The sequence below is a fragment of the Pangasianodon hypophthalmus genome, chromosome 25 (genome assembly GCF_027358585.1).
Source record: "Pangasianodon hypophthalmus isolate fPanHyp1 chromosome 25, fPanHyp1.pri, whole genome shotgun sequence".
NCBI lineage: Eukaryota > Metazoa > Chordata > Actinopteri > Siluriformes > Pangasiidae > Pangasianodon > Pangasianodon hypophthalmus.
The window spans coordinates 3,834,384-3,860,934 of NC_069734.1; the positions used below are offsets into that span (position 1 = coordinate 3,834,384).

A 26,551-nucleotide genomic window follows, 5' to 3' on the forward strand; every position below is an offset into this window, starting at 1 on the left:
TAAAATAATATATTATATATCATATATTATAAGATTATTTAATATTGTATATTATTTTAGACCAATACTGATGGAAATAGTTCCATAAAACATCTTCACATATATGCACCTAATGATATATGTGTGTGTGTGTGTGTGTGTGTGTGTGTGTGTGTGTGTGTGTGGACAGATGGTAAAGTAAATAAGAAATGTTACAGAATATAAAAACCACGTCTTTGTTTCTTGTTTACCGTGTGGTGCAAAAGTTTGCACCCCCTTATTTTCTTGCCTTAAAAAAGAACATTCCTCTACTTCAGTGTACGAATAGACGAAATGTAACATTCATTTAATCCTGTTTTCCAAATAAATCCCTGTTACAACATACAACTGAATTCCCAAAGCAACTGCGTCGAAGTCTGAATATTTGTTAGCAAGCTTAAAAGTTTGCATCCTGATAAACATGGTCTGGGTTATTTATTTGAATGTGCCTCATTAAGGTGTGTAATAATTTAAAACTGTCTACATGAATTGAAAAGACTTAAAAAGAGAAGAAACAGATTTGAACTCTTTGAACAGTCGAGAGTCAGTGAGATTTAGGAAGATCTAAAATAGAAAATATATAAAGATACCAAGCACAAAGAAAAGACCAAAGAGCAGAGCAAAATGTCTGTGGGGAAAAAAATTAACTAAAATTAATTAATTATTAAAAAAATTAAAAACCTCCACAAGTGCTTAGAGGGAAGTGGAATAAATGTCCAAAAAATATTATTTTGATTTCTTCACTATTAATAAACTGTTATAAAAATAACTGAAATCTGAGAGATTCGCAAAAATCCAAAGCAGATATGTTCTTAGAGGCAAACGGAATGAAATATTCTTTTGATTGCTTTACTTTTTGACTAATTTATTGCTTGTGATAATGAAGGAACGTCAGTCAAATTAAATGTCTTGGTTGCATTAGTTAAAAGTAAAGGGTGTGCAATTGTAACTAATTCATTCTCTCTCTCTCTCTCTCTCTCTCTCTCTCTCTCTCTCTCTCTCGCTCACACACACACACTCTGCGTATGTGCGTGTGTGTGAGAACAGGTGGGCAGAATGGTTTTAACATCCCGCAGGTGTCTCCGTGTCCTGAAGTGGGAGCGTACCTGAAAATGACCCCTGAAGAGCTCCACGCCCTCGACCCTAAAAACATCCAGGGCTACGCGCGCCGCCTGCTCTGCGATGCTTACATGTGCATGTACCAGAGCCCTACCATGAGCCTGTATAAATAAAAAAAAAAAGAGAGAGAGAGAGAGAGAGAAAGGAAAGATGGAAGAGGAGACACAAATAGAAGGCTAGAAGACGAGAGGAGACGATGAGAGAAATTAGGACGGAGAAGGACTTCGAAACTGAGATCAAAACTGACATTGGAACGGAGAAGGACTTCATCGCACAGAACCAACACTCCCTGTAACTGTTACCGTTATGCCTGATTCTCTGTGTACATAGTCAAGTATGAGGACGAGAAGGGGGGGGCGGGGAGCTGATTTGCACTGTTTGTGTGTGTGCGTGTGTATGTGTGTGTGTGTTTTTGTCTGTGTGTATCAGAGTATATCGTAATTATTGGGGTGAACAGTAACCCAAAATGGCGTTGTCTTTTTGTTTTGTCACTCCAGTACAGCAGGAAGGAACTGCTGTAACAAATACTGATCTGAAACATTACCAGATGCTCCGTACTTATTCTTAATAAATCCATCTATAAAACACATCCAGCGCACGGTTGACTCGAGTTTATGATCTGTAGCGTCTGCAGCTTCCGTTTTCAGCCTCTGTATTTTGCTGTGACGTTTGTGTCTCGTGTATCGACCTACAGCGTAAAAGTGTCCTGAAAGCGCAAGGGAAAGCTTTTATATACTTACTGAAGTGAGGCTCTGTTCCTAAAGCACACAAGTATTATTTTTAATCACGATTCACCGTAAAGCTTTGTGCATTCTGTATTAATTAAAGCAGGAATATTGGCTTTACCTGCTTGTGGTATAGCTCTGTGCTATGCTGTGTAATACGCTAGGAAGCTGCCTATTACCCCTAAGTTGATTATTTTCCAATAACAGCAGTGTTTTATTCCTCTTACACCACTGCAATTCGCCAGCAATTAAAAGAATGTTACGTTATACTTTTTTATCCATTTAATGTTGTGGAACATTTACAAACATACAATTGCCTCTGTCCTGTATGTACACGGCAAAAAAAAAAAGACATCTAAGCAAGTGAAAATATCTGGAATATAATCAAATCTATCTAGTATTTCCTATTATAAAATCACAATAATCCAAATATAAGATATTAAACCTATTTTTAGACTTTTTTAAAACTAATTTCAAGCTTAAAATAAATGTTCTTATTTTGCTGGCAGAATTTTAAGCATCTATTTTTTTTAAAAAGAAGCAGAATGATCTGCCAATAGAAGAAGAAAATTTAAAGCTTGAAATGATTTCTATTTTTTATTTAATTGTAATCTTATTATAGGAAATACTAGATAATTATGACTATATTCAAGATATTTTCACTTGCTATGATATTTTTGGATATTTTTTTGTGAACTTTTTTAAGTTCACAACTTAAAGTTACACTGCAAAAATGATAGCAAGTGAAGATATCTTGAATAAAGGAAAAGGTATCTAATATTTCTCATTATGAGATTATTGTAAACAAATGTAAGACTATTAAGCCTATTTCTAAACATTTACTAACTTCAATCCTAAAATTTTGTTCTCATTTTATTGGCAGAGGATTTTGCTTCTTTCTGGAAGTAAATGCTTGAAATAATTAAAATGAATCTTGAAATTAGTAAACATCTAGAAATGGGTTTAGTAATCTTATATTTGATTAAAGATCTAAACTAATAAAGAGAAATATTAGTCGAAGTTGCCTATGTTCTTTATGTTTGCAGTGTAGCCTTACCTCTGACTGTTACACTGCAAAAAATAAAATAAAAAAGTAAAACATATCTTGAATATAGGCAAATTTGAATATAGGCATTTTTTTTAATGTTTAGAATTTTTTTTAAAACAATGTTTCTACTGATGTCAGGCTTGAAATCATATTAAAAAAATGCCTGGTAGATGACTTTGCTTATTTCATGTTTATTTCTAGAAAAAAAGCACAATTAAGCAAAATTATATAATAATCTCTTAATAAGGAAATATTGGCTAACTCTTCTTTCTTTCACTTGCTATCATTTTTTTTTGCAGTGCACAAAGCACTGACACTGGAGACTCCTTCCAAAAAAATGTTAAATATCTCATAACAGAAAAGGTAACAATATCAATGATTACATGTTGTTGTTTTTTTTTTTAATCGTTTATGTGCAGCCAGAACTCCAGTCAGAGCTGCTGTTATAGAAAATGAATCAACTCCTTCCGTCTAAACCAATCAGATTTGAGAATTCAGCAATGTTGTGGTCTGTGTGTACTTTATTAAGAAGTGTGCATATTTCCTGTTTGTGCTCGACTAATGCGATTTTTCTGAAGGTGTTGGGTCAAGGATGAGTACATCTGCCATGTGGTTACACTTTGTTTGTTACGTCAGTGCACTGCTTCACTCCCAGTCACAGTGTGCTGGTGCTCGTGTAGTCGGAGTGGTGTTTTCTACTGAGCAAAGCCTAATCAGCATTGTAGCAGGTGTAGCGTACACACCACTAACCAATCTTGTTTCTGAGACATCTTAATAATCCTGAATTTGGAATATTGGTTATCCCAGGGTTTGCTAATGTGTGTACGTACAATTCTGAGAGTGTTAATGACTCTCACAGGTTTTATATCTAAAATATATCGAGAAGTTGTGTGTAATGTTTAAGTGCTTGTCTAAGTCTGATTCTCATTCATGTCCAAGTCGGATTTCATGGATGAAGAACGCATCGTAGGTCAACCCTGCTGATCTTATTTTTTTAAACCTGTTTTTAATTTTTTTTTTAAAGAAAAGATTCCAATTTCTTTCAAAATTCAGCTGGTTTTCCGTAATGTGGAATTAATAATCGTGCATTGTTGACAGACTCCTTTGATGGTTGCACAGATGAAGGTGGTGAACTGTAAAGGCTTGTGATGGTGTTGTACAGCTGGATTATGCCGTGTCTGGTGTACCTGTTCAACTCGAACCCTGGTTTCGTTTATTTGTGCTCTTCTCATGAATGTTAACTAAATTAAAAGCCCATTTTCAAAACAGTGATTTGCAAGGGAATGCTTTATGTGTGCTGTATGTGTGTTTCCCATTTCCATAGCTTTTGCAAACCGTGTGACTAAATTAAACGTATGTATGCACGTACGGGTGAAACGCTGTGACGCTGAGATCTCTATCTGTTTACACTGCAAAACATAATCTCTTAACAAGTAAGAATATCTTGAATATAGGCAACTATATTCAAGTTATATTCTATAACTCAACTAATATTTCTCTTAGATTGTTTTTAAACAAATAAGATTGTTAAAATTGTCTTATTCTATTGGCAGATAGAGTTTTTTTTTTTGCTTCTTTTTATAAATAAATACCTGAAATGAACAAAAACTATCTACCAGTTAAATAAGACTACTAAAATTTGTTAATATGTCTAGAAATAGCTTTAATATTTTTATTTTCCTTATATAATGATCTAATAATGAGAAATATTAGCTACTTGTTATCATTTTTTTTGCAGTGTAGTGTTCTAAATATTCATATCTGCATTTTCACAGTTAAAAAAAAAAGCCTTAGTAAATATAGAAGTAAAACTATCTTGAGTAGTCATTTTTCTAATATTTCCTATATTTATCAATTTTTATTTTTTTTACCAATTTCAAACTTTGAATTTTGCTTCATCTAAAAAAAAACGATTAAAATGAGATTTTAGAAATAGAACACAACTAATATTGAAATGAATAAAAATGCATATTGTAATCTTATAACAGGAAAAACCAGGTAAATGACTATTCAAGATATTCTTCTTTTTAGATTATGTAGATATTTTTACTTCTATTTTTACTAAGATGTCTCTTTTTGCAGTGTGGATACAGATATGAATATTTGGAACTTTGGAAATTTGACTATATTCAAGAGAAATTCACTTGTGAGAAGAATTATTATTATTATTATTATTATTATTATTATTGTTATTATTTGAAACCTACCACTAAATATGTCAAAGTCGAAGCACTGGAAAATACCGGGGGAAAAACCCAGCGGTAGAAATGGCAGCACTTTCAGCATGTCATCATAAACAAACGCTCTAAATGCGGCACGTGACGTGGTCATTGTTTGTCCTGATTGCGAGTTTTGCATCTGACTGCGCCTTTTTGTTTTGCAGTCTACAGAATCCGAGGTCCGAGGCTCACCTCTAATTTCTAATAAAGATGCCGAGTGAACATTTCTGCCAAGTTTCTATGAATAAAAATATAAGTAATAATAATAATAATAATAATATCAGTGCTCCTCTTATTTGTATCTGTATTTGTATTCATTTACGTTTCCATTCTCTCACTGGCTGATGGTTTTATTCAAAGTGACTTGCGTTTGAGACCACATGCAAATGAACGGTTTTAAGGATTAAGGGTCTCTCTTAAGAACCCAGCAGTTGCAGCTTGGTGGTACTGGGCTTTAACATGATGTCTTTTTCCTGTGTGTACATTGCTACTGATATTTCACAGGGGTGTGTGTGTGTGTGTGTGTTCATTGCTGGTGATGCTTCTCTCACCTGTCTTTAACATCATGTCACGACTGGACATCTGGGACAAATCTGACCCGCAGACAGGTTCGTCAGACGGACCTCCGACACGTCACACACCTTATCCAGTCACAGGTATGTTATATGCGCATCTGTGTACGTTTGCTACTGAGAGTGAATGCAAAGAGACAACGTCAGGTCAAGAATGTATGTTTAACACACATCTGCTGAACACACACACACCTTCTCCTATTAAAAGTCACTGTTACTCGTGCCCATCTTGGCTTGCTGACTGCACAAGTGCAAGTATTTGTCAGCACAGCAGCTGGTGCACAATGCCCTCTTGTAGCTTTATGCCATAGCATATGCCTGCCGTGCGATATGTGCTAATTTAGCCTTGCGCTGGTACCTATACCAACAGATGGAGCGCTGCATTGTCATTCTCACCCCCAACCCCAAGCCTCGGGGGGAAGACGAGAAATAAAAAACCACGCATATGGAGCTTGATGTCACTATGCAGTTGGGAGAATTTATGATAAATACAAAGCTGCCCTTAAGACTACATTCCTGAACCCTTTGTATTAAGCCTTCTGGACTTTAAACTCACTTTTAACATTACCTGTCCTTGCATTAGGGCAGATGTCATGCCAGCAGAATGTATGTGAATAGATATAATAACAAAATAATATTTTACACATATACAGCCCCATCTAAGACTGGTGCAGATGTGGAGACTGGCACAATGAGTAAAAAGAAGCGCTGCTAACAGTTTCTACAGTTTAGCCATAGCTGTAGTATGATGCTGATACTTCGCTGGTAAAAAAAAAAAACTACGCTGAAGCAGTCCGACCAAAAAAGGAATAAAGTTTGTCAGATGGAAAAGCCGATTCATTGACGGGGAATGGATGTTGGACGTGACATTTGCTTCTGGTAGCGGGTGCTTTCACTTCATGCTGACTTTATCAAGGTGAATTCATAAGCTGTGGTTTTCTGTGCCAACAGAAGGCAAGAAGGCAGGACAGTTTATCAGTAAATAAAAGGAAAAGTAGCTTATTAGTAGTTAGCAGTCAGAAGAGGTGGTTTTAAGGTCTCAGGTGACATCCTCTTGGATGTGCACACCAAAAAGCTCTTGACTTTCTCCACAGTCACGCTGTCGATGTGCAACAGATCACAGTGACCACAGTGGATCCTTCTGAAGCTAACGGTCATGTCTCTTCTTTTGTCCACCTTGAGACAAATTTCAGTTTCTACACCACTCTGTGTCTCCTCTGTAAGTTTGCTCGTTGTTGTTGCTGACGACGCTGACGCCTGCAGTGTCCTGATGTAGTTTACGTCGTTTCTTGCAGTGTGGACCGAGTGTACAGCCCTGAGGGATGCCGATGTTGCTGGTGGTAGTGTTGCTGATCCTGACTAGTGTTCAACTTCCCTAAACAGTTGAGCTGTAACTGAATACTAATATGTTATTCTGATTGAACACATGATGCATTGTAAATGACAAACACATATACGTTTTTTTTTTTTTTTTTTTTTTTAGAAAGCTTAGCAGAAAGGTTCACAGGGCATTTGGTTAATACTAGAGGTGTGCATCTGGACTGGGATCCTCTGGACAAGAAAAGAAAAAGTTCCACTAAGCAGGAGGTTTTTTTACTTCGATTCAGGCATAAGCTAGTGGTCAGACACGAGACTATGTTTATTAATGTGAATGAACAGCGCAGTGTGATGCATTCTCAGCATCTATAGTAACTGCGGTGGTTTAAATTAGACTACTAGTTTTTTTAAATTTTGTGAAACAGAACTAGCTACATTTGTTAAAAAATATCACAGACAGATAGTAAGTGAGGTTTAAAAAAAAAAAAAGATGTAGCTGAGGTGCTGTAGCTCACATTTTAAAAACCAAACACACACAAAAAAAGTTTGGTTTAAGCCACGCCCACTTCTGGTTTAGATACGGATACAAATAATTATAGCACTAAATAGATAGTAACATTGTGTCGTTCCCCACCCCTCCCAAACACACACACATTATGTGCACCAAAGTTATAGATGTACTGTATCTCAGCTACAGTAAAGCTATCCTTAAGAGAAATGTATAATGTACATCCATCCATAATTAATTTTTGCTATTGATTGGAATTTTACTACACTTTGCTAACCAGAGAACAGAAAACTTGCACCTGTAGATTCCCATAAGAAGGCGCTCCACTGCTTAAGACTTGTGAAGAATGTGCCTTGAAAAAAAAAAGCAAATGGTTAACACTAAATAAATAATTCAATGTTCTTTGACACACACCTAAACACACTGCATTCTATTAAAGACAAATTAACACACTCATTCATTTGCATTAATTTTACAGAATCCAAAAATAAAAAAAAACTGATTTACCAGGCTATGTTAAGAAAATAATGTTTATTACCACTTCTCCTCTATTTGATCAATTAAAAACCGTTTACAAGCTGTTTTAATTTAGAAGATGGAGACGCAACCAACTTACTAACGGAAAATTTAATTAAACCGAGTTTGCACAACACTGATGATCATAAACAGTGTGTTGTGTGTGTAGATTCTGAGCGTTTTAACACTTATAAATACTGAATTGCATGTGCTACATGTATATCCATTATGAAAACACACTAATCATACAGAGACTAGGTGCAAGCTGTGATAAGTGATTTGGTTAATTGGCTTGTAGCATAGAAATTCCATCAAAACGACTTCTACCGCTCCTAAGGAGGGAAAAACAAACACATTGCCCAATGACCGTCTTTCACTTTCTCACCTTAAAGGAAATCACCGTTTTCCTGTTGTCTGACTGAAACGCTTTCGGTCGACCGGTCGAGTTTGGATGAAACAATTTCAAGCCAATCACCAGTAACACAATGTAGCACTTGGATTTGCTTTAACTCCGTCTGATAGCAGCTTTCATGCTCAGCCTTCAAAACTCCAGTGATTATCTGGATTACGTCGAGGTGGTCAAGATTGATTAATGGCATTAGCTCGGCTGCTATGTGTTTAGCCGACTCGTTTTTCTCTTCTGAAAAGTCTTTCACACCAATATGGCATAATGTCTGCAATCTCACTTAAATCTGTTATTCCCTGTATCTAAATTTAAATATATTACTTGCTTGTGAAAAGATCCACTATGCAGCCAAGATCATGTTTCGCAGTTTTGTAGACGACGTCACAGTCAAAATAAAACAGCACAGACATGCAAAAGTATACAGGCAGGTGACAAACTGGAAAGAAAAAAAAACTGTGACTCCCGGAGGCATTTATTATCATTTTTTTTTCTGGTGTGTTTTGGATCCACTTGTCCCCTTAGAGAGAAGAGTCACTGCAAATTAATACAAAGTTCCTCTTTATCACCTTTATCCTATGATGAAACATTACTATCCTGATGGGCATGGTCTCTTTCAGGATGGAAAAAAAAGGTTCGAGCAAATAGATCGAACAAAACGAACTTCATGATGAAGAAATAAATCCTTTCTAAGCCTGAACTTTCTTTCTTAAGGAGATCAAAATGAGAGAAGGAGAAGATGGAGAGATGAGAGGAGAGGGAGAGGTAAGACAGGAAATAGAGAACACTGAGGAGATCTATGAAGAGGAATAGATAACAGAGGATGGGGAGAAGAGGAAGGATATTTAAGGGTTTGTTCTTGATGCTTATATGCTTATGTTTGCAATAAAAAGTGACACTTTTTGAAAATAAAAGATTTTATCACTTACATATTTATATTTTATATTTAAAGTAATAAGTAAAACAATTGGGGGCATGCTGTTATAGGAAAATAATCAACAACGATTAAGAGCAGTTACTGATACCACTGCAAAAGTTGCTTATTTTCCAATGACATCACATTCTGAAGTGTTTTATTCCTCTTATAACACAGCAAATTGCCAGCAGTTACATTTTTTATTTATTAAAGAATGACAGTACTTTTATCCATTTAAGGTTACTTTTAATGTTGTGCAGCATCTGTGAAACAAGTTAGTTCCTGTTATCATTTATGTTACAGCAGCTATAAACAGTCTTTTCTCTTGAAATTAATAATAAAATGTTTCTCTTGAAGTTAATAATACAAACAAAAACAAAAGCCTGTCTTGTTACAGTGAAACCAGAAACTGCAAACTCCTCTGTCCCGAGGACGTCCTGTGATGAAAGACTTAAAGTTACAGCTTTACCTCTGAGTGTTACAAAGTGCTGACACTGGAGACTCCTTCCGTAAATGTTAATTAAACATCTCCATACAGAAAACTTGACCGTATTAAGGATTAGATTATTTTTTTCCTGTTGTTAAAAATTGTCATGGCTTTTTTTTTTTCATCCATTAATATAGAATATCCGCCGTATAAGTCCTAGTGAATTTGCTGTTACTATAGAAACTCTAACATATTAGAATGAGCGCATTAATACAACCTGAGATGTACTGTTATAGAAAGTTAATCAACACCTTCGGACCAATCAGATTCGAGAATTCAACAGTGCTGTGGTATAAAACAGAATATCATATTATATAAATAGAGCTAGTATTATTATCACCTATCATATGCTGAAGAAATGGTGATGAGTTCTTCCAGAAGCACTCGTTAAATGAACTCTTTCATGCATGAATTACTTTAAAATACATATCCAGATTCTATATTTAAAATTTCACATCATATGAATATGATTTCTAAATATCACTTATATTCAAAATTAAACGGATTGTCCGTGTTTAGGAATACTATAAGAAAACACATTATGCCTGAAATTAAAGCAAAATTCTTCCAATGTGTTTATAAACAAAAATGGTTAACATCCAGATCTAAAATATTTAATACTGATGACCAGAATTATAGGAAATATGATTTTTCTTAACAAAATCTAGCAATATTCTTGACAAAAATGTATGCTGTTTAAGACGGTTACACAATGCGGCTAATTCTACCTGAAAATCGACCTTGTATTTAAAAATAATTTAAAAATAGCTAAGGATTTTTTTGGTGCATTTTTTTTTTTTAACGTAATTTGGGATTTTGTGTTGGAAGCATGTGCATATATACCAGAGATATGATGCACTGAGAATGTCAAATAGTCTAGAGGGCAAAAGAAATCAGGATAATAGTTTATGTTAAATTACAGTAATGGTCTCAAGTGATTTGGAGGTGGTTTGCATCTTATATTTTACTAAAACCAACCCTACATTGTCTGTCTGTAAGTGTGGACACTATGCATGAAAGGGTTAAGGTGCTCTCGTCAAAGCCAGGGTGTAAAAATATGAATTATACTATATGTTTTATATTGATCAATTTCTCTGATCTACAGGCAGTACTCGTTCCTCAAAGCCAGCCCTTAAGCAGCGTGAAAGGAGAGCAGACTGATCCGAGTTCAGCGTAGAAGTGCAGCGTGTACCTTGGCCTCGGATCGAGTGAGGAGTCGTTAATGAGCTCTGGAGCAGATGCTGCAGCTGGCTTCCCTCCTGAGGAGCAGGTGTAGCTGAACTACATATGCAGCAAACACACGTAAAATATTTAACGTCATATCTGCCACCTCCGCCAAGTGTTTTTACTACTCGTCACCTGGAGCGAGGGAAGGAGGGATTTCGGGGTGGGGGGAGGCAGGGCTGAGGTTGTCGTAAACACAGCTTAATACACCCCGACTTTAGGATGTTGCTTTAAAAATGCACAACATGTATCAGATGTTATTTGGCGTGTCTACGGTGTTAAAAGGAGAGAGAGAGACTCACGGGGTGTGACTCACGATGGGACTGGAGTGTAAGCCACCACACCTGTGCTTTCTTCCTTTCTCTGTTGATGTCACTGTCTCACCAGCTCTCTCTCTCTCTCTCTCTCTCTCTCCCTCCCTCCCTCCCTCCTTCCATCCATCCTCCTCTAGTCTGTCTTTTTTAACGCTGCATTATTTACAGGTGTTCACTGCAGCACAGCGCAATCTGCTCTTCAGATAAAGTACACGCATGTGTGTAACAGATGCATGCTAACTCTGCCGGATGTTCGGAGGTAATCTCTATCTCCTGTGCGCTCGCTGCTTCATTAGGCCATAATGCCTAATGAACGTGTATAAATATTCATTTGTTGCCGTGTCTCATTAGTGACAGGAAGCAACACCAAAAACGTAGCGAGCTACGCTACAACATGGCGACAATTTCCCTTTACAAGCCATGTAGAATTCTCAAATCTGATCGATCAGAAGTTGATTCATTTTCCAAAGCATCAACTTTGACAGTAGGTCTGGCTAAAAATCACAGGATTATATTAATGCTCCCGTTCTAATACGTTATTTTGATAGTAACAACTTACACATGGACTTGTATGATGGATGGTTTAAAAAAAAAAAAAGTGTGTAGTTGAAGATATGGTGAAGCTTTCTGTGAAGAAATGTTTCTTTAGCATTTATGGAAGGAGTCTCCAGTGTCAGTGCTTTGTAACAGTCAAAAGTAAAGCTGAAGTTTTCTGCCACAGGAAGAAGAGAATTGCTGTTTCTCCAGAAAAAGAAGGGATAGTGAGGGAATAACTGTTCATAGCTGCTATAACATAAGTGATAACTGGAACTTGTTTTGTGGACGTTCCACAACATTAAATGTAAATATAAACAGATAAAAATTATGAAGTGTCATTTATTAATAAACAAAAAATTGTAATCGCTGTCAAATTGCTGTGGTATAAAAGGATAAAACACTTTACCTGACATGCTGTTATAGGAAAATAATGCACTTCAGGTTAGGAACAGTAATGCCATGTTGCATCGGACCACATCTCCCCACCCTGTTGTTGATTATTTTCCTATAACGACATGCTCTGTTGTGTTATTCCTTACATAAATAATTTTCTTAGTTGCTTAGGTAGTGTGTTTTGTTCGTCTTGCTGTAGTCACACAATGTTTGAGTAATTTTCAGTAAACACAGATGTTTGATTGGCCGGCTGATACCATTATATTGCAGTACATTATACTGTAGTTACATGACTGTTTACAGAGGCCCAAGCCAGAGCTCTACCACCACCATGTTTCACACATGGTAATGATCATTAAACCTTAACATTAAACCTATTTGAGGGTTAGCAAAATCCATCGCTTCACCAGTGCGGTGGTTCATTTGGAATTGTTTGGGAATCTTGAGGGAAACATGCAACAAAAATAAATATTGCCGTTGTTGCGGATCTGTTCTGAGCCCATCTCCTCAGCCATATTACTGGACCTGTGCACCTGTGTGTAGCAAATATGCAAAAAAAAGCACTATTACTATACTTTATGTAACACTTAATTTTGTGTACATCTGTAGTTTTTCCCCAGTGGAGCTACATTTGGAGGACACTGAGTGTGGAGAGAGAGAGAGAGAGAGAGAGAGATGCAGTGCTATGACGGGTGGTCCACCTCTCCGCTGTGAGATAAATCTCATAAACAGAGCGTGTACAAACACAATAGTGTCATTTCACGCCACTGGCAGCTCTATTGTGTAAAAGATGGCAGGCGAGCGTGCGATACTACTGCGTCTCCCTTCTCCAGCCCGTCGTTCCCGGCATGTGCGCTTTTCACTCCACCTGGCAGCTGTCAGCCATGATATCGCTTCCGAGCTCGCAACGGCGACATTATACCTCCCCACCTTCCTTCCCCCTCTCCTCACACGCACACGCGGCATTCCTAATGAGATGTGCCATTTTCACGTGGATGACACGACGTCGCTTCACGCGCGGCAGCTCCAAACTGTAAACAATTAATAGTGACACTCATTAACATGGCTGCCAGGGTCCACGCTTGCGCCATTGATTATGACATTGCGTTGCAAATGGATGACCTGCGTGCCTGAGCAATTTCATTATGGATTGTTATGACTACACCACTATGGAAAGTTATTAATTGCACAAATTAGCACAAGTGTGAAATTCCAGTTAGAGGCCTGTTGAGTTCATAATAATTGATCCTTTTTTTTTTCAGTAAGCATTGCCCTGAGATATCAGCTCGTTAGCGAAAGTTTAATCCTCGTCATAGTTCACGAGGCGCCTGGCGGTAAGGTCGCCTCTGAATGTCACGCACAGTTGCAATTGATTAGTGTTAAATTGGATCAATGTCATGTTTGGTGGAAAACAATAGCAGTTAATGGATGGAGGCCTTGAGTGGGTCTCAGAGAAGTGTTTGTTTGTTAACTCTGTGTGTGTGTGTGTGTGTGTGTGTGTGTGTGTGTGTGTGTGTGTGGGGGAGAAAGATCAGAACAATGTTGTTCAGTTGTTCTCATAATTCATCATTTGTTAATAAGGTCAGAAGTTTGCTAATTAGCTAAAGGTTTGTCAGTGGATTGGTAATTAACCCTGAGAGAGAGCGAGAGCGAGAGCGAGAGAGAGAGAGAGAGAGAGAGAGAGATTGGGGTTTTCCTTACAAGTTGCATAAAAATAAAACTGTAAAAACACTTAAAATGCATCTCAGTCATCCTGGATTGGATTTATATCAGTTTTAACACTCTATGTCATGCTGTTATAGTAAATTAATCAACAACGGGGAAGCAGAGTTACCTGAAATTAATCATTTTCCATCAGCTGCACATCCCAAAGTGTTTTATTCCTCGCAATTTGCTAATGATTACATTTTTATTATGCAATTAAACTCTATTTTTTTCCATTTTGGTTAAATATATTTCTATGTTGTGAAGCATCCACTCAAAAAAACTCACAGAAAACTCACAGAAAACTCAACATAACATCACAGCTCTGACACTGGAGACTCCTTCCATATATAAACATATCCTTACAGAAGACTTCACCATATTGACATTTAGGATTCTTTTTTATGACTTGTGACTTTTCTCTGCTTATGGAGTTGTTGGTGACTCCTCTTATAAATGAATCATCCTGGGACTCATCCAACAGGAATTAAATTTCCAAATATTTCATATGTTCTTCAACAGGATGCTTTCGATCCTGTTCATCTTAAAAGGTGTCACTGCATCTTTCCTGGTTACACATCGGCTTCGGTTCACACACAAACCTTCCGGTAATTTCCCATGAATTTTCACCCGGTCTCGTCTTGCTTGATTTTCATTCCACATTTCATTCATTCCTGGTTCCTCCTGGGATTTTATCTTTTTTTTATATACACACGCTTAACCTGTTCCTAATTAATTGCTGTTAAACCTGTGTATAAATTGCGTGTATGAAAGCAGCTTAATACAGGAACTAATTAAAAAAAGATTAATAATAGAATTTTTTAAAAAACATTCACACACATGCTTCATGCACAGATCATTTATTGCATCATGTGTGTAATTCTCTGTGTCCATCCCGTCGTCTGTAGGCCTCCGTCTGTTCGTCTCTCCTCATTTCATCCTCTTTGTTCCAGGAGCCTGAGCGCTTTCCAGCAGTGACAAATCCTCTTGATCCATTACAAAGCTGAGGAAGAGAGAGAGAAAGAGAAAAGGAGGGATTTTGCTCACTGAGGCCAACATATTGAGCACCTGGCCATCATTTCTCTCTCTCGCTCTCTCTCTCTCTCTCTCTCTCTGGCTTTCACTCCCCTAGCCGGAAGATCGGCAGACGTTTCCATCCAGAGGAGTGTGAAATTTCACACCCGTTTTTCACAACACATCTTTTAATATGCACTGTGCTTTTCCCCCCCTCCCTCCTTCTCCATCTTTCTCTCTCTCTTTCTCCCTCTCATTCCCTATCACATATGGAATCTTTTCGATCTTCCTTCACCCTCACTGAGGCCGTCCTGCCAATCACCGCCTGAGTGACGGCACATACAATTTTCCGCTGCCATTTGCTCCCCTTAAGAGGAAAATTGCTTCGGCTATAACCTCTACCCAGAGAGAAAACATCAACAATGATAAAAAAAAAGAGAGAGAAAGAAGCTACAACTGTAATCTGGTGGGCCGCTGTCAGTTCTCTGGTTTGGACAGATGGAGAAAAAGAGAAAGAAAGAGGGGGGAAACATGCTTTAACCAACTCTACTCTATAATATGCACATCTTAAACATAACTGACTGCATTTACACTGAGATGACTGCTATGAGAGGTGCTCGTCACATATGCTCAGGGAAAAGTGTGTGTGCCATTTATTATATGTTCCTCGTCTTGTCAGTGTGTGTATTGATTTGCGAGGTCACTTTGATCGGAGTGGGAATGGTGGAGAGCTGACATTCCATTACCCGAGAAAAAAGCGGCTCAAAATAAAGAGGAATATGTTAAGGGACAGCAGGCGGCAGGCCGCTATGACTGTAATTAAGTGCAGGGACGAGTGAAAGAGGGAGAGGAGGAGGAGAGGGAGACGAGAACCCGCCGTGGGAAGCTATTGTCTGCAGGAGACGAGGCATGTTGCGCTGATATTACATGCTTGACCTTTCCTCTACTCCTCTCTTCTCCTCTCCTTGAGCTCGAGGCATCTCCTCTCCACTTTTCCTCTCTCTCTCTCTGTCTCTCTCGCTCTAGCAGAGACTCAAAGTTTCTTACTTTAAGTCCAGACACTTTAAAGTGAGATGAATCTACAATTTCCAACTGTAGTCTTTCACTTTATGATTATACAACAGCGCTATTGGGTCGTCAATTCTGATTGGAAAGAAGATGTTGATTAATTTTCTATAACAGCAGGTCTGACGTCAGTTCTGGCTGCGAGGCAAATCGCAGGTTTATATTAATGCACTTGTTCTAATATGTTCTGCATTTAATAATAAGTGGAGAAACAAAGAAAACTGTATAGTCATTAAGATGGTGAAGTTTTCTGTAAGGAGATTTACAGATTCTGTAATTATTCAACATTTATGGAAGGAGTCTCCAGTGTCAGAGCTTTAGAACTTTAAGTTTGCCATACGAAAGTCTTCTTATAGCTGCTATAATGTCAGAGATAACAGCAACTTGTTCCACGGACGTTCAGCAACATCAAATGTAACTAAAAATGGCTAAAAAGTATGATGATTCATTGGCAAAATGCTAAGAGAACTAAAAAAGGGTTTTTTATATATATATATTAATAATATAAGGAATATATGAGAAATAAAACCCTTTGGGATATGCTGTTACAGGAAAATAATCAACTTCATGGTGGTTACAGTAACTTTGCTTTGTCTCAAGCCTCATCACACCATCCTATCCTTGATTATTTTCCTATAACAGCACACCCCAAAGGGTTTTATTCCTTACATGATAATGTTCATAAACCAACAATGTATAAAAAAGTTCCACTTATTCAAATAAATACTTTACTGTTATATTTATTGGTATAATTTATGTTAAATTCTCTTCAAAATTGATAATAACTAATAGCTTCTATAACATAAGTGATAACAGAAATTAACTTGGACATTCAACAACATCAAATGCAACTATAAATGGCTAAAAAATTATGATGTGTTGCTCCAAATTTCTGTAGTTTAAGAGGAATAAAACACTTTGGGATGTGCCGTTATAGGAAAATAATCAACTTCACGGTGGTAACAGTGACTTTGCTTCACCTCAGGCCGCATCACACCACCCTGTCATTGATTATTTTCCTATAACAGCACACCCCAAAGTGTTTTATTACTTATCTAATGATGTTCATGCACCTGGAACGCATTAAAAATGGCATCCTATTGTTTATAGTTATAACTTATTAGAAATTGTATTTGAAATTCTACTAAATTAATGTTTATAAAACATTTTTATTCATAAGACTTTTTTGTAAAAGTGTAATAAAGTTCACAAATATGTTGTAATGTGTAAAAAATATCTTATTTAGGCTTCACATATTTGAGATCTTTGAGAATCATTCACAAATTTTGTTCTTATTTTACACTTTTGACTGTCTGCAAATGGTACAATTTTAGCCCCGCCCCTTCATCTCTTGACAAGAACTGTTACAATACTCAGACCTCAGACGTCGTGCGTGAATCGTGATTCGTTATGATTCTTAATGATTTGTAATGAAACGTAAAAGAGTATTTTATTGTAGTATAGTTGTAGTATGAGGATAGGAACCTGATAATAAACATAATAAACGTACGATTGCGCAGTAGCAATTGCGTACGATTTTGAACTCATAAGACCATGAATCATTAGTGAAGAGTTTAGATTTTGTGCACCATAAAACTTGTCCAACAGCTTATATATATATATATATATATATATATATATATATATATATCATTTGTACTCCATGACACTCTGAGTGAAACAGGCAAGTGCATCCGTGATGTTGCGTTTGATATTTCTGTCAGCAGAGGTACCTTGGTTTAGCTGTGTGGTAATAATCTGCCTGTGAGAGACTCATATCTTTGTGAGGTTCCTTTGTGTGTGTGTGTGTGTGTGTGTGTGTGTGTGTGTGTGTGTGTGAGAGAGAGAGAGAGAGAGAGAGAGAGAGAGAGAGAGAGAGAGAAAGAGAGAAAGATAGGCAGTTTATTAGTGAGACATTTGAAGCCCATGTCTCTTCAGTCTGTCAGAAGCATAAGAGCATCACTTTATCATCGTTTGTCTGACTGGTGTCCCTATGGACTGTGTATGTGTGTACGTGTGTGTGTACGTGCGTGTGCGTGTGTGTGCGTGCGTGTGTGTGTGTGTGTGTATAAAAGGACACAAACAGAGACATTGCTTCCTTCATTGTACTTTTCTACACAAGACTGTTGGATGGCTGTTGATGAAAATAGTTATTGTGCCCCAGAGTGTTATTATAATCCAATATATAGACTCCAATTACATTGCAGATGTTCAGCACCAACTGAGTGTCTCCAAAACTCCTTTGTGAAACACTGTGGAAAAAGTATGTAAGATATCAGAGATAGTTTATTTCGAGCAACGTGCATTTAGTGCTTTTACAGTATAATTAGTGCTTGTGGAGCTGTAAATGTATGCAAACTCAGATTGCGCTCTGTTGGTCTCTAAAGACTCCTGAACCTGATTCAGATAGGACCAAAATAACACCATTGATCATTGATGCAAGAGATGAGTCAACAACACACACATACACACGCACACAATTTATCTTTATTTATGGCCAAACAAAACAGAAATCTTTTACTTCAAACCAGCTACAATATGTGAGAAAATAAATCAGCTAGCTAGCCAGCCTGGTGGTGTAATACTCTAATTCAGGACTGTCAAACTATTTATTTGAAAGACATATTCTCAGTGCACAAACAAATTGGACATACATCACTTCATTAGGAACACTTGTACTGCTGCTTATTAACGCAATTATCCAATCAGCCAATCATGTGGCAGCAGCACAATGCATACAATCATGCAGTTACAGATCAAGAGTTTCAGTTAATGTACATATCAAACATCAGAATGGGGGAAAATGTGATCTGGGTGACTTTGACCGTGGCATAGACGTTGGTGCCAGTATTTCAGAAATATCTTGGGATTGTGACACACAATAGTCTCTAGAGTTTACATTTACAGAATGGCGCGAAAAACACACACAAACAAAAAAAATGACTAGTGCGCTTCTTATTCGTATCTGTATTTGTATCCGTTTAGAGCACACTATCTGCTCAATCCAAATAATATATGCTTTACATGCTTCCACCTTTACTCATGATGTTTTCATTATCAATTAATTATGTTAGTAAGAATTTCCCATCAAACACTTTATTATTATTATCCATTACACGATGTCTACATTGTTAATGTTGCATTGTGGACGCTCAAAGAGCTATAACAGGCAGGTCAATCATAAAGCGTCATGTTTAAAACCTTCATTCAGCTGAGCATGAAAGCTCAAACAAAAGAAGTGTGAAGCTTTGAGAAAGAGACGTGCCGCAAAACTGATTAATATTTGCTTTCAAAATGACACGCCATGATGCACGAGCGGCTCCCTCTTATGCAAATGAGCATCTTAAAGAGACGAATCACCTCGGCCGCAGATTGTAAAGTTCAAGAGGCTCATTTGCATATTTATATTACACGTAACCGATAATAAGTGCGTCAAACGGCACTGCGTTTGTCAACGCAGGACTCCGGCGTGGCCCAACCGTGCACGGCGCTTATTAACTCGTGAGAACTGATATCTTCAATTATTCACGCGACGCACGCCTCTGCAGATGTATTGCACCGCGTTTTGACAGTAAGAAGCGGCGGAAGAAAGAACATAATGGCACAAATGGAGCCTGTACTTATTATAAAAGTGGTGTTGTCAAATGAAATACAGCACAGAGAGACAGAAAGAAAGAGAGAGAACAGTTCCAGCGCTGATATTAGTTTACCGCCGTGATGTCATCATAAAGCAGCCGAAAGACAGTGCGGAGTTACGGTTAAAGCCGTCCAACGGCATCCAACACAAACTTAAATGTGTCTTTTTGCTGTTTCCTTTCAACAATATATTAATGTGTGATATTTATTCGTACTGCAAAAGCGTCAGAAAGTGTGATGGCCATTAGGCAAAGCAGCTTAACACACTCAAAAGCGAAACATTAAGTAAGCAAGCCTGGGCGATATGAAGCCATGTTCATCACGACGCCTGGCAATGTGGCACTTTATAGCCTACAGAGCTGTCACAAATGGATAAATATATCTGAATTAAATTAACTTCATAATGGCCTCTCATTATTTCAAAGCTTCTGTCATCCTTCTGTCATCAGGATGACCAAAGATTGGGTTACAAGCCTTGTACAGTGCTATGATGCCATATGCACAAGCCAGGAGGGCAAAAGCATATGCAGTGTACGCTCCGTCGAGCCATACTTGATGCGTTCTGAAAGAAAACTGATATGCAATATGATAGATTGAATATTAAATTAGTGAGCTGCCGTGCCATATGCTAGCCTTAGCGCTCGACTTGAATCATCCTTTTGTTCCGACTTTTCAGGTGCGTCTTGTGTTCAACAAGTGTTTTTCTTCTATTCAGGCTTGTTAAACAGCACACAGTGCAGGTGCTAAGACTGTCGATGAGGAGGGATTTCAAGGACCACACTACATTTTCAGACCTGTTCAGTGCATCAGGGCTGCCAGATTGGATGAACATCATCCTAAAGATTGTAACCCCTTCACACCATGTGGTAATTCCATTTCTTTTTTCATGTTTTGCAACAGACACCACTATTTGAGACTTAGTTTGCATCAATCATACAGCAGCATTACATGTGAATAAAATTTCTACCATACTGAAATGAGGCATGGAAGACTAAATCCAAAGGGGAAACGTATGGGAACACTGGACATGAGGCAGGAATACATCCTGGATGGAATGCCAGGCCATCGTATGGTCCAACAGGTAGCATAGCCAATCCACCAGCAGCATGTTTTTAGGAGTGGAGGAAACCGGAAAACCGGGAGGAACCCCACACCCCACATAGAGGTGACAAGAACATGTGAAACTCCACACAGATAGTAACCCAAACTCAGGATCGAGCCAGGAACTTAAGACCTGTGAGACAGCAATGCAACCTGATGCTCCACAATGCTATCCCAATGTAAATCTTCCTAAATTAAATTAAAATATATTGGGGTGTGTCACGGGTAAGATCCAGAATAAACACAGCAAAGAGCTGTGTTATTCATCACGGATAAAAGAGCTGCTGTTTACTCCACTGCGCTCGCGCTTTGCCTTACGTCCTCAAGCTCCTGGTCTCTCAGTATGAGAGCAGAGGAGACACGGTATTGATCTGCTGTACCAAGAGAACCAAGTGCCATTACACTATTACAGGCCTGATAGAGGAACTGCACGCCATTGATTTCCAGCCCACCTCCCTCCCGCTGTACATCTCTTTCCCTCTCTTCTTTCTTGTTTGTAATTGATGGTAAGTGGGAGCGTGCTTCCTGTCTGACCCCTGCCCTGGGCGGATCACATGTAACACAATTATGATTGATATGATCAGGTTACTGAACACACAACAGGCTCAACCCACAGTGTATCATCAAACCGTGAATGTGTGTAACTGGAGTGTTTCAGTCCAAATGTGTGAACCTACCACAAACACCCTGGTAAACACAAAGCATAAACATTTTTGCTAAACCAGACCTTGAAGGAAAAAAATCTAGCATGAATCAAGTGAATATCAATATTTATATTCAATACAAGATGCAAAAGAATTGTATTTTATTATTTTATCAACATTTTCACTAATGGTTTAATACATTACCCACAATGCTGTTCAACTACATGCTGACACTGGTGCGGTGGATTTTTCCCTCACATCATATCTACGTACCTAAAGAGAGTGATGCAGCAGTGCTTTAGTCCTTTAGCCTGTCCTGCTCTCTCGCTTCCTCATCTGTACACTCTGCTCAAACAGATCAGCTTCCAAAGCTTCAACTTTCATGCTAATACCACCATCAATGCCATCTCGCTAGTCACACTCATCGCTAGCTAGCCGACTCGAGTCTCTGCTGTAACTCATTGTATTCTGGAACATTGTCCAACATTTACACCAACATTTTCTCCACTACAGTGGATTTCTCATTAATATGATGTTTGAATATAATAACATTTTTTATTAATGGTGAGCGAGGGAAAATTTATTTATTTTTTTTCTTTTTTAGAAGCTAACAGTGAAACCTGAGTGTTATCACTTATCTTTGAGATTGTTAATTTTTGTCTCCTATTAGACACTATTGTAACTGCACTAGCAATTACACTGCCCCTCTTGTGATGTCGGAGTGACTCACAACCACTAACTTCTCAACTGAATAATGAAAATACACCAGCAAGCAACAAACTAGCACCAGAATTGCTAAACACATTACAAATATTTAAAACACACTGTGTTTCAGGGTGGAGTTTTCCTTTAATCAAACAGTCAGGTTCAGAAATGTCTCATCGCTCCTTTGCCACTGCTTTATTCTCTCTTCCTGTCTCGCCAGATTGTCGTAGCACTTGTGCTGTGTTGAATATTTCAGGATGTGTAAAAGTTCAAGCAATCGTCGCCGATCTATACTGCTTGCTTAGCAGGAGGTGTTAAAAAGTATTGGCAGCTGACATAGCTCGACTTAATATCCAGCTAAGTGATTTAATAGCTTCTGTCGGATTCTTAACTGCTGTGTTTTTCACTATTGATTTATGAGCTCGTAAGTCGGGCTGCAATTTCACAGCACCACCGCAGTTATTGAACTGAGCTTTTGATATTTCATATCGACTCAATACCATAATTATCAGGAGTTTTGCAAAGCTTTGGATTTGACAAGCGTGGGATTTTTTTTTTTTTCCCGTATGAGAGTTAAAGGAGGATTTCACAATTGAATCAAAAGGCGTTGCTTGATGTGTATGTGGATTTTTGCTCTATTGGGTTGTTTGCTTTGCTTGATAAACTGACTTGAGCGTTTGTGGTAAACACACTGTGTTTTATGGACAGCCCTATCAGCCTCAATATCTAACACACCGCTCTCAATCACTTCATGTTTTCTCCTCTGGAACATAATTATCATGAGAAACCATAATTAACTTTAGTTTTTAGTTTTTAGTATTCCCTCATAGGCTTCAGTTCCCAGTCTAACCTCAGTCGTTAAAATGCCATTCTGTCTCTCAATCTCTGAAATTCGAAGATAAAAAAGGAGTCTTTATGTACCATTATGGAGTTCCTGTCTTCTCATGGAGCGAGTCTTTTTTTTTTTTTTTTTAAACAAATTGAGTTAAATGTGGATGAAATGATGGCTTATGAGAGGGCGGATTGTAGCGACAGACCCTTTAAAATCCATTTTCCATCCTGATTAGATTTCGCAGTGTCATCACGGCAATGATGTTCCACCGCTTCATTCATATTTCAGAGGCAAAGCATAAATCCGGCAAACTGGAGCCTGTCATGTCTCATTAGAAATGATGAAGAATATGAGCAGAGTCAGCGCTCCTCCTGTTTATCTCTGAATATGCTCGTTTGACGCTTTTTACGATTTATGAATGAGATCCCATATACTGCAAAAAACTAACCACGTTCCTACTGAACCAATAAAACATAACATTTCATCACACACTCAAAAACATGACTAATGTGACTTCTACTTAAAAAAAAAAAAAAAAGACAGAAGGCAGGTACTGAACTGAACTGAACCAGTGATTGTCACTAGGGTTCTAGCTCTTTTATATATATTTTATATATATTTTTCTCCTGGGAAAGAAGATATAGTGTTTAAAGTAGTCCTTAAAGTCTACTGTGTCTTTAATGAGTTCTTGGTACAATCTTAGAAAAAGTAGAACCTTTAACGTGCCTACTGTGTTTCTGACAGAAAGTGTTTCAAGTAGAACCTTTTTAGGAACCTAAATACCCTTAATTATCCAAAGATCTCTTGAAGAACCCTAGAAGAACTTTTTTTTTCTTTAAGAATAAACACCACATCCACTCTACTTAGTTAAAGATCCTACTGCAGTAATAAGCAATTCTGCAGTTTAGTACCTTTTTCTGAGAGTGTAGTAACTTAAGATTTTAGAAAAATCTAATGTTTGGTACAATAAAACAGCAGTGAGTTCATTTTGTTGTCCAAGGTTTAAAAAAAAAAGAAATTATGTGTGCATTTTATCTAAAGTGATCCAACAGAAAAGTGTTCGCCCTATCATCAGGAGACCGTGAGTTCCAATCCTGATGAAGCCACAGCCATCCACGGCCCAGAGCCAAGAGAGAGTACTGGCTGTACTCATTGGGTGGGAGGGGCATACTCTTTCTGCCCTGTCAGTCACACCGACCCTAGCCAATCATAGGCATTTTTGAGCTCATGTATGAGGAAGAAGGCAGATAATGCTTTCTTCTGAATATGTTACGCTGCCCTGTGAGCATCCTGAGTTTGAAAAGATGTGGTAGCTGGCTTCATGTGTCTCAGAGGAAGCACACATTAGCTTTCACCCTGAGAGATATGTTTGTGAGAGAGATATCCTTAAGAGGTGATGAGGTCTTCAGTCCTGTTTATGCTCCTTATTTTACAGGCGTAACGTAAGGTTTTGTAATGAGGCCAAGAGTGTAAAAATACAAATATTTAAGAAAAAAAGTTGCCATTTTAAATATATTTCACCACAGCCATGACAAGGACACGTTCTGGCTTCTGTGTTTGTTAGGAATGTCTCTCTGAACATTTCTTTTGGAGCTCTTCAAACCTTCAAACCTTCTTCCAATTACAGTCATCAGTGTTATTTAAGAAGAGACACACAACATTTGGCAAACAACAGAAATATCACCCTCTCTCTTTCTCTCTTTCTCTCTGTCATCTCAATAAGGAGAACAACAGAACAAGATGCCTTGCAACTCCCATCAGAATTTCAATGCAGCCTGAGGTGACAGAATGCAGAGAGAGAGAGAGGGAGAGGGGGAGAGACAGGTGGGAGCACACTGCAAACATATTGACAGACAGATACACACTCACAGATTCTGACCGACAAACAGACACATTCGCACTCTCTGATCCACTGACAGGTACACACACCCTGTGACATTCAGATAGACGCACAAAAACAACATGCATGTATTCTCCACACACACACAAACACACACACACACACACACAAACATTTACATGCTGCAAGACAAAGGAACCAGCAAAAGAGCAAACTGAGGACCACACACACATTTCCCTGGCTTAATCAATACCATGATATTAACACCATGTCCAGCTAGGACACAAATGACAGAAATGAGCAATTACACAAATGATATTTCTCAGTGTAATGAGATTATTGTGGAATTGTATGGAGTTAGTTTTGTGCCAATTTATTGCAAAAATAGATGCAAATACAAAGTATTAAAAAAATCTTTGTGGGATAATATAGCATTAAAAAAAATTAAATACAATGTGTTTTTATTGCACACGAAAAATAGACATTTAAATTTAAATCTTTTGAAACCATGAAAATCATGAAAAAAAAGCAAAAATTCAATTAGCAACAAAAATAAATATTTAAAATATATTTATAAAAAAAAAAAAAAAAAACCAGAAAGGAAATGGGTTTATTTGATTCTTCTTATTAGCAACATATATTTTTTTAGTTTTCTCAAATGTTATTATATTCTATTTAATACTTTAATACAAAATGAATACCATATAACTAGACTTTCATCTCCTCTGTGAGATTTGTTTTAACAGCGCATCAGTCAGCTACGAAACCATAAGAATAACTGATAATAGGATCTGATATACTGTATGTGTCTTGTTGTATACTGCAATTTAAGACAATCTTTCTGTCCTGTAGTCACTTAGAGTCTGTGTCAAGTCCAAGTTTCTAGACTCTGGGTAGCAAAGCAGGTGGCGTTTGCAGAAAATCTGATTTGTTTGTTGGTGCAAAAAGAACAGCAATGTAATAGCATTACTGTATTGGCTTTATAGTTACTCGATAGTTCCTAATAATGAAGGAAATTATTTAAGAAACACCACAGTGATGATTTAAAAGAACATACGCTGGATATGATTGTATGGATGAATTGCAGGAGTAATAAATGATCTCTCTGAGATGTGATTTGAGGTCAGATTTGGGGTGACAAGGCTTATTTCAAGAGTGGCAGCTACCACCCGAGTGGACACACCCATAAGACTTACAGTTTAATTTCGGTTTTTGTTGAAGATATTAATGCATAGTATCATACCTACAAATGAATTTTCTCTTTAAACAATGAAGCATATAACTGCCATGCTTATACGCTTTTTGATAATCCTTTAAAACAACGAAGAGGCATGACATAAAGGAAAAAGGAGGATGATGCTTAAAAAAAGATGCTTCAGTATGCTTCAGCTGGTAAAGCAACCAGGTATATTCAGCTCTACAACGTAGAAAAAGATGAAGAACCTTAATCAATTTCTGTGGGTTAAATTCAAGTTTAAGTTTAATGAATGTAATATTTACTCATAATTTAATCATAACTCATTATTTGCATAATTTCTGTCTATATGCATTTATATTTAGAAGCTTATACTTTAGCATTTTGTTGATTTTTCTGATACAAAGATAATATTTAGTGTAAATTTTACATTAATTCAAGCAATGGATAAGAAATTAGTACGATAACGTAACTAATCTAACCCCATAGAAATGCCTTT

At 37.5% G+C, this 26,551-nt stretch overlaps 1 protein-coding gene across 2 annotated transcripts in view; it reads left to right on the forward strand.

Moving 5' to 3' along the window:
* Positions 1 to 4,178, forward strand: part of cylda (cylindromatosis (turban tumor syndrome), a) — a 29,938-nt gene extending 25,760 nt beyond the window's left edge. For both annotated transcript variants that reach the window (XM_053229503.1, XM_053229505.1), the window contains one exon: positions 1,066 to 4,178. In XM_053229503.1, coding sequence (XP_053085478.1) covers positions 1,066 to 1,250 — 185 coding nt within the window. In that variant the 3' untranslated portion in view covers positions 1,251 to 4,178. The remainder of the gene's footprint in view (positions 1 to 1,065) is intronic.
* The last annotated feature ends 22,373 nt before the right edge of the window (positions 4,179 to 26,551 follow it).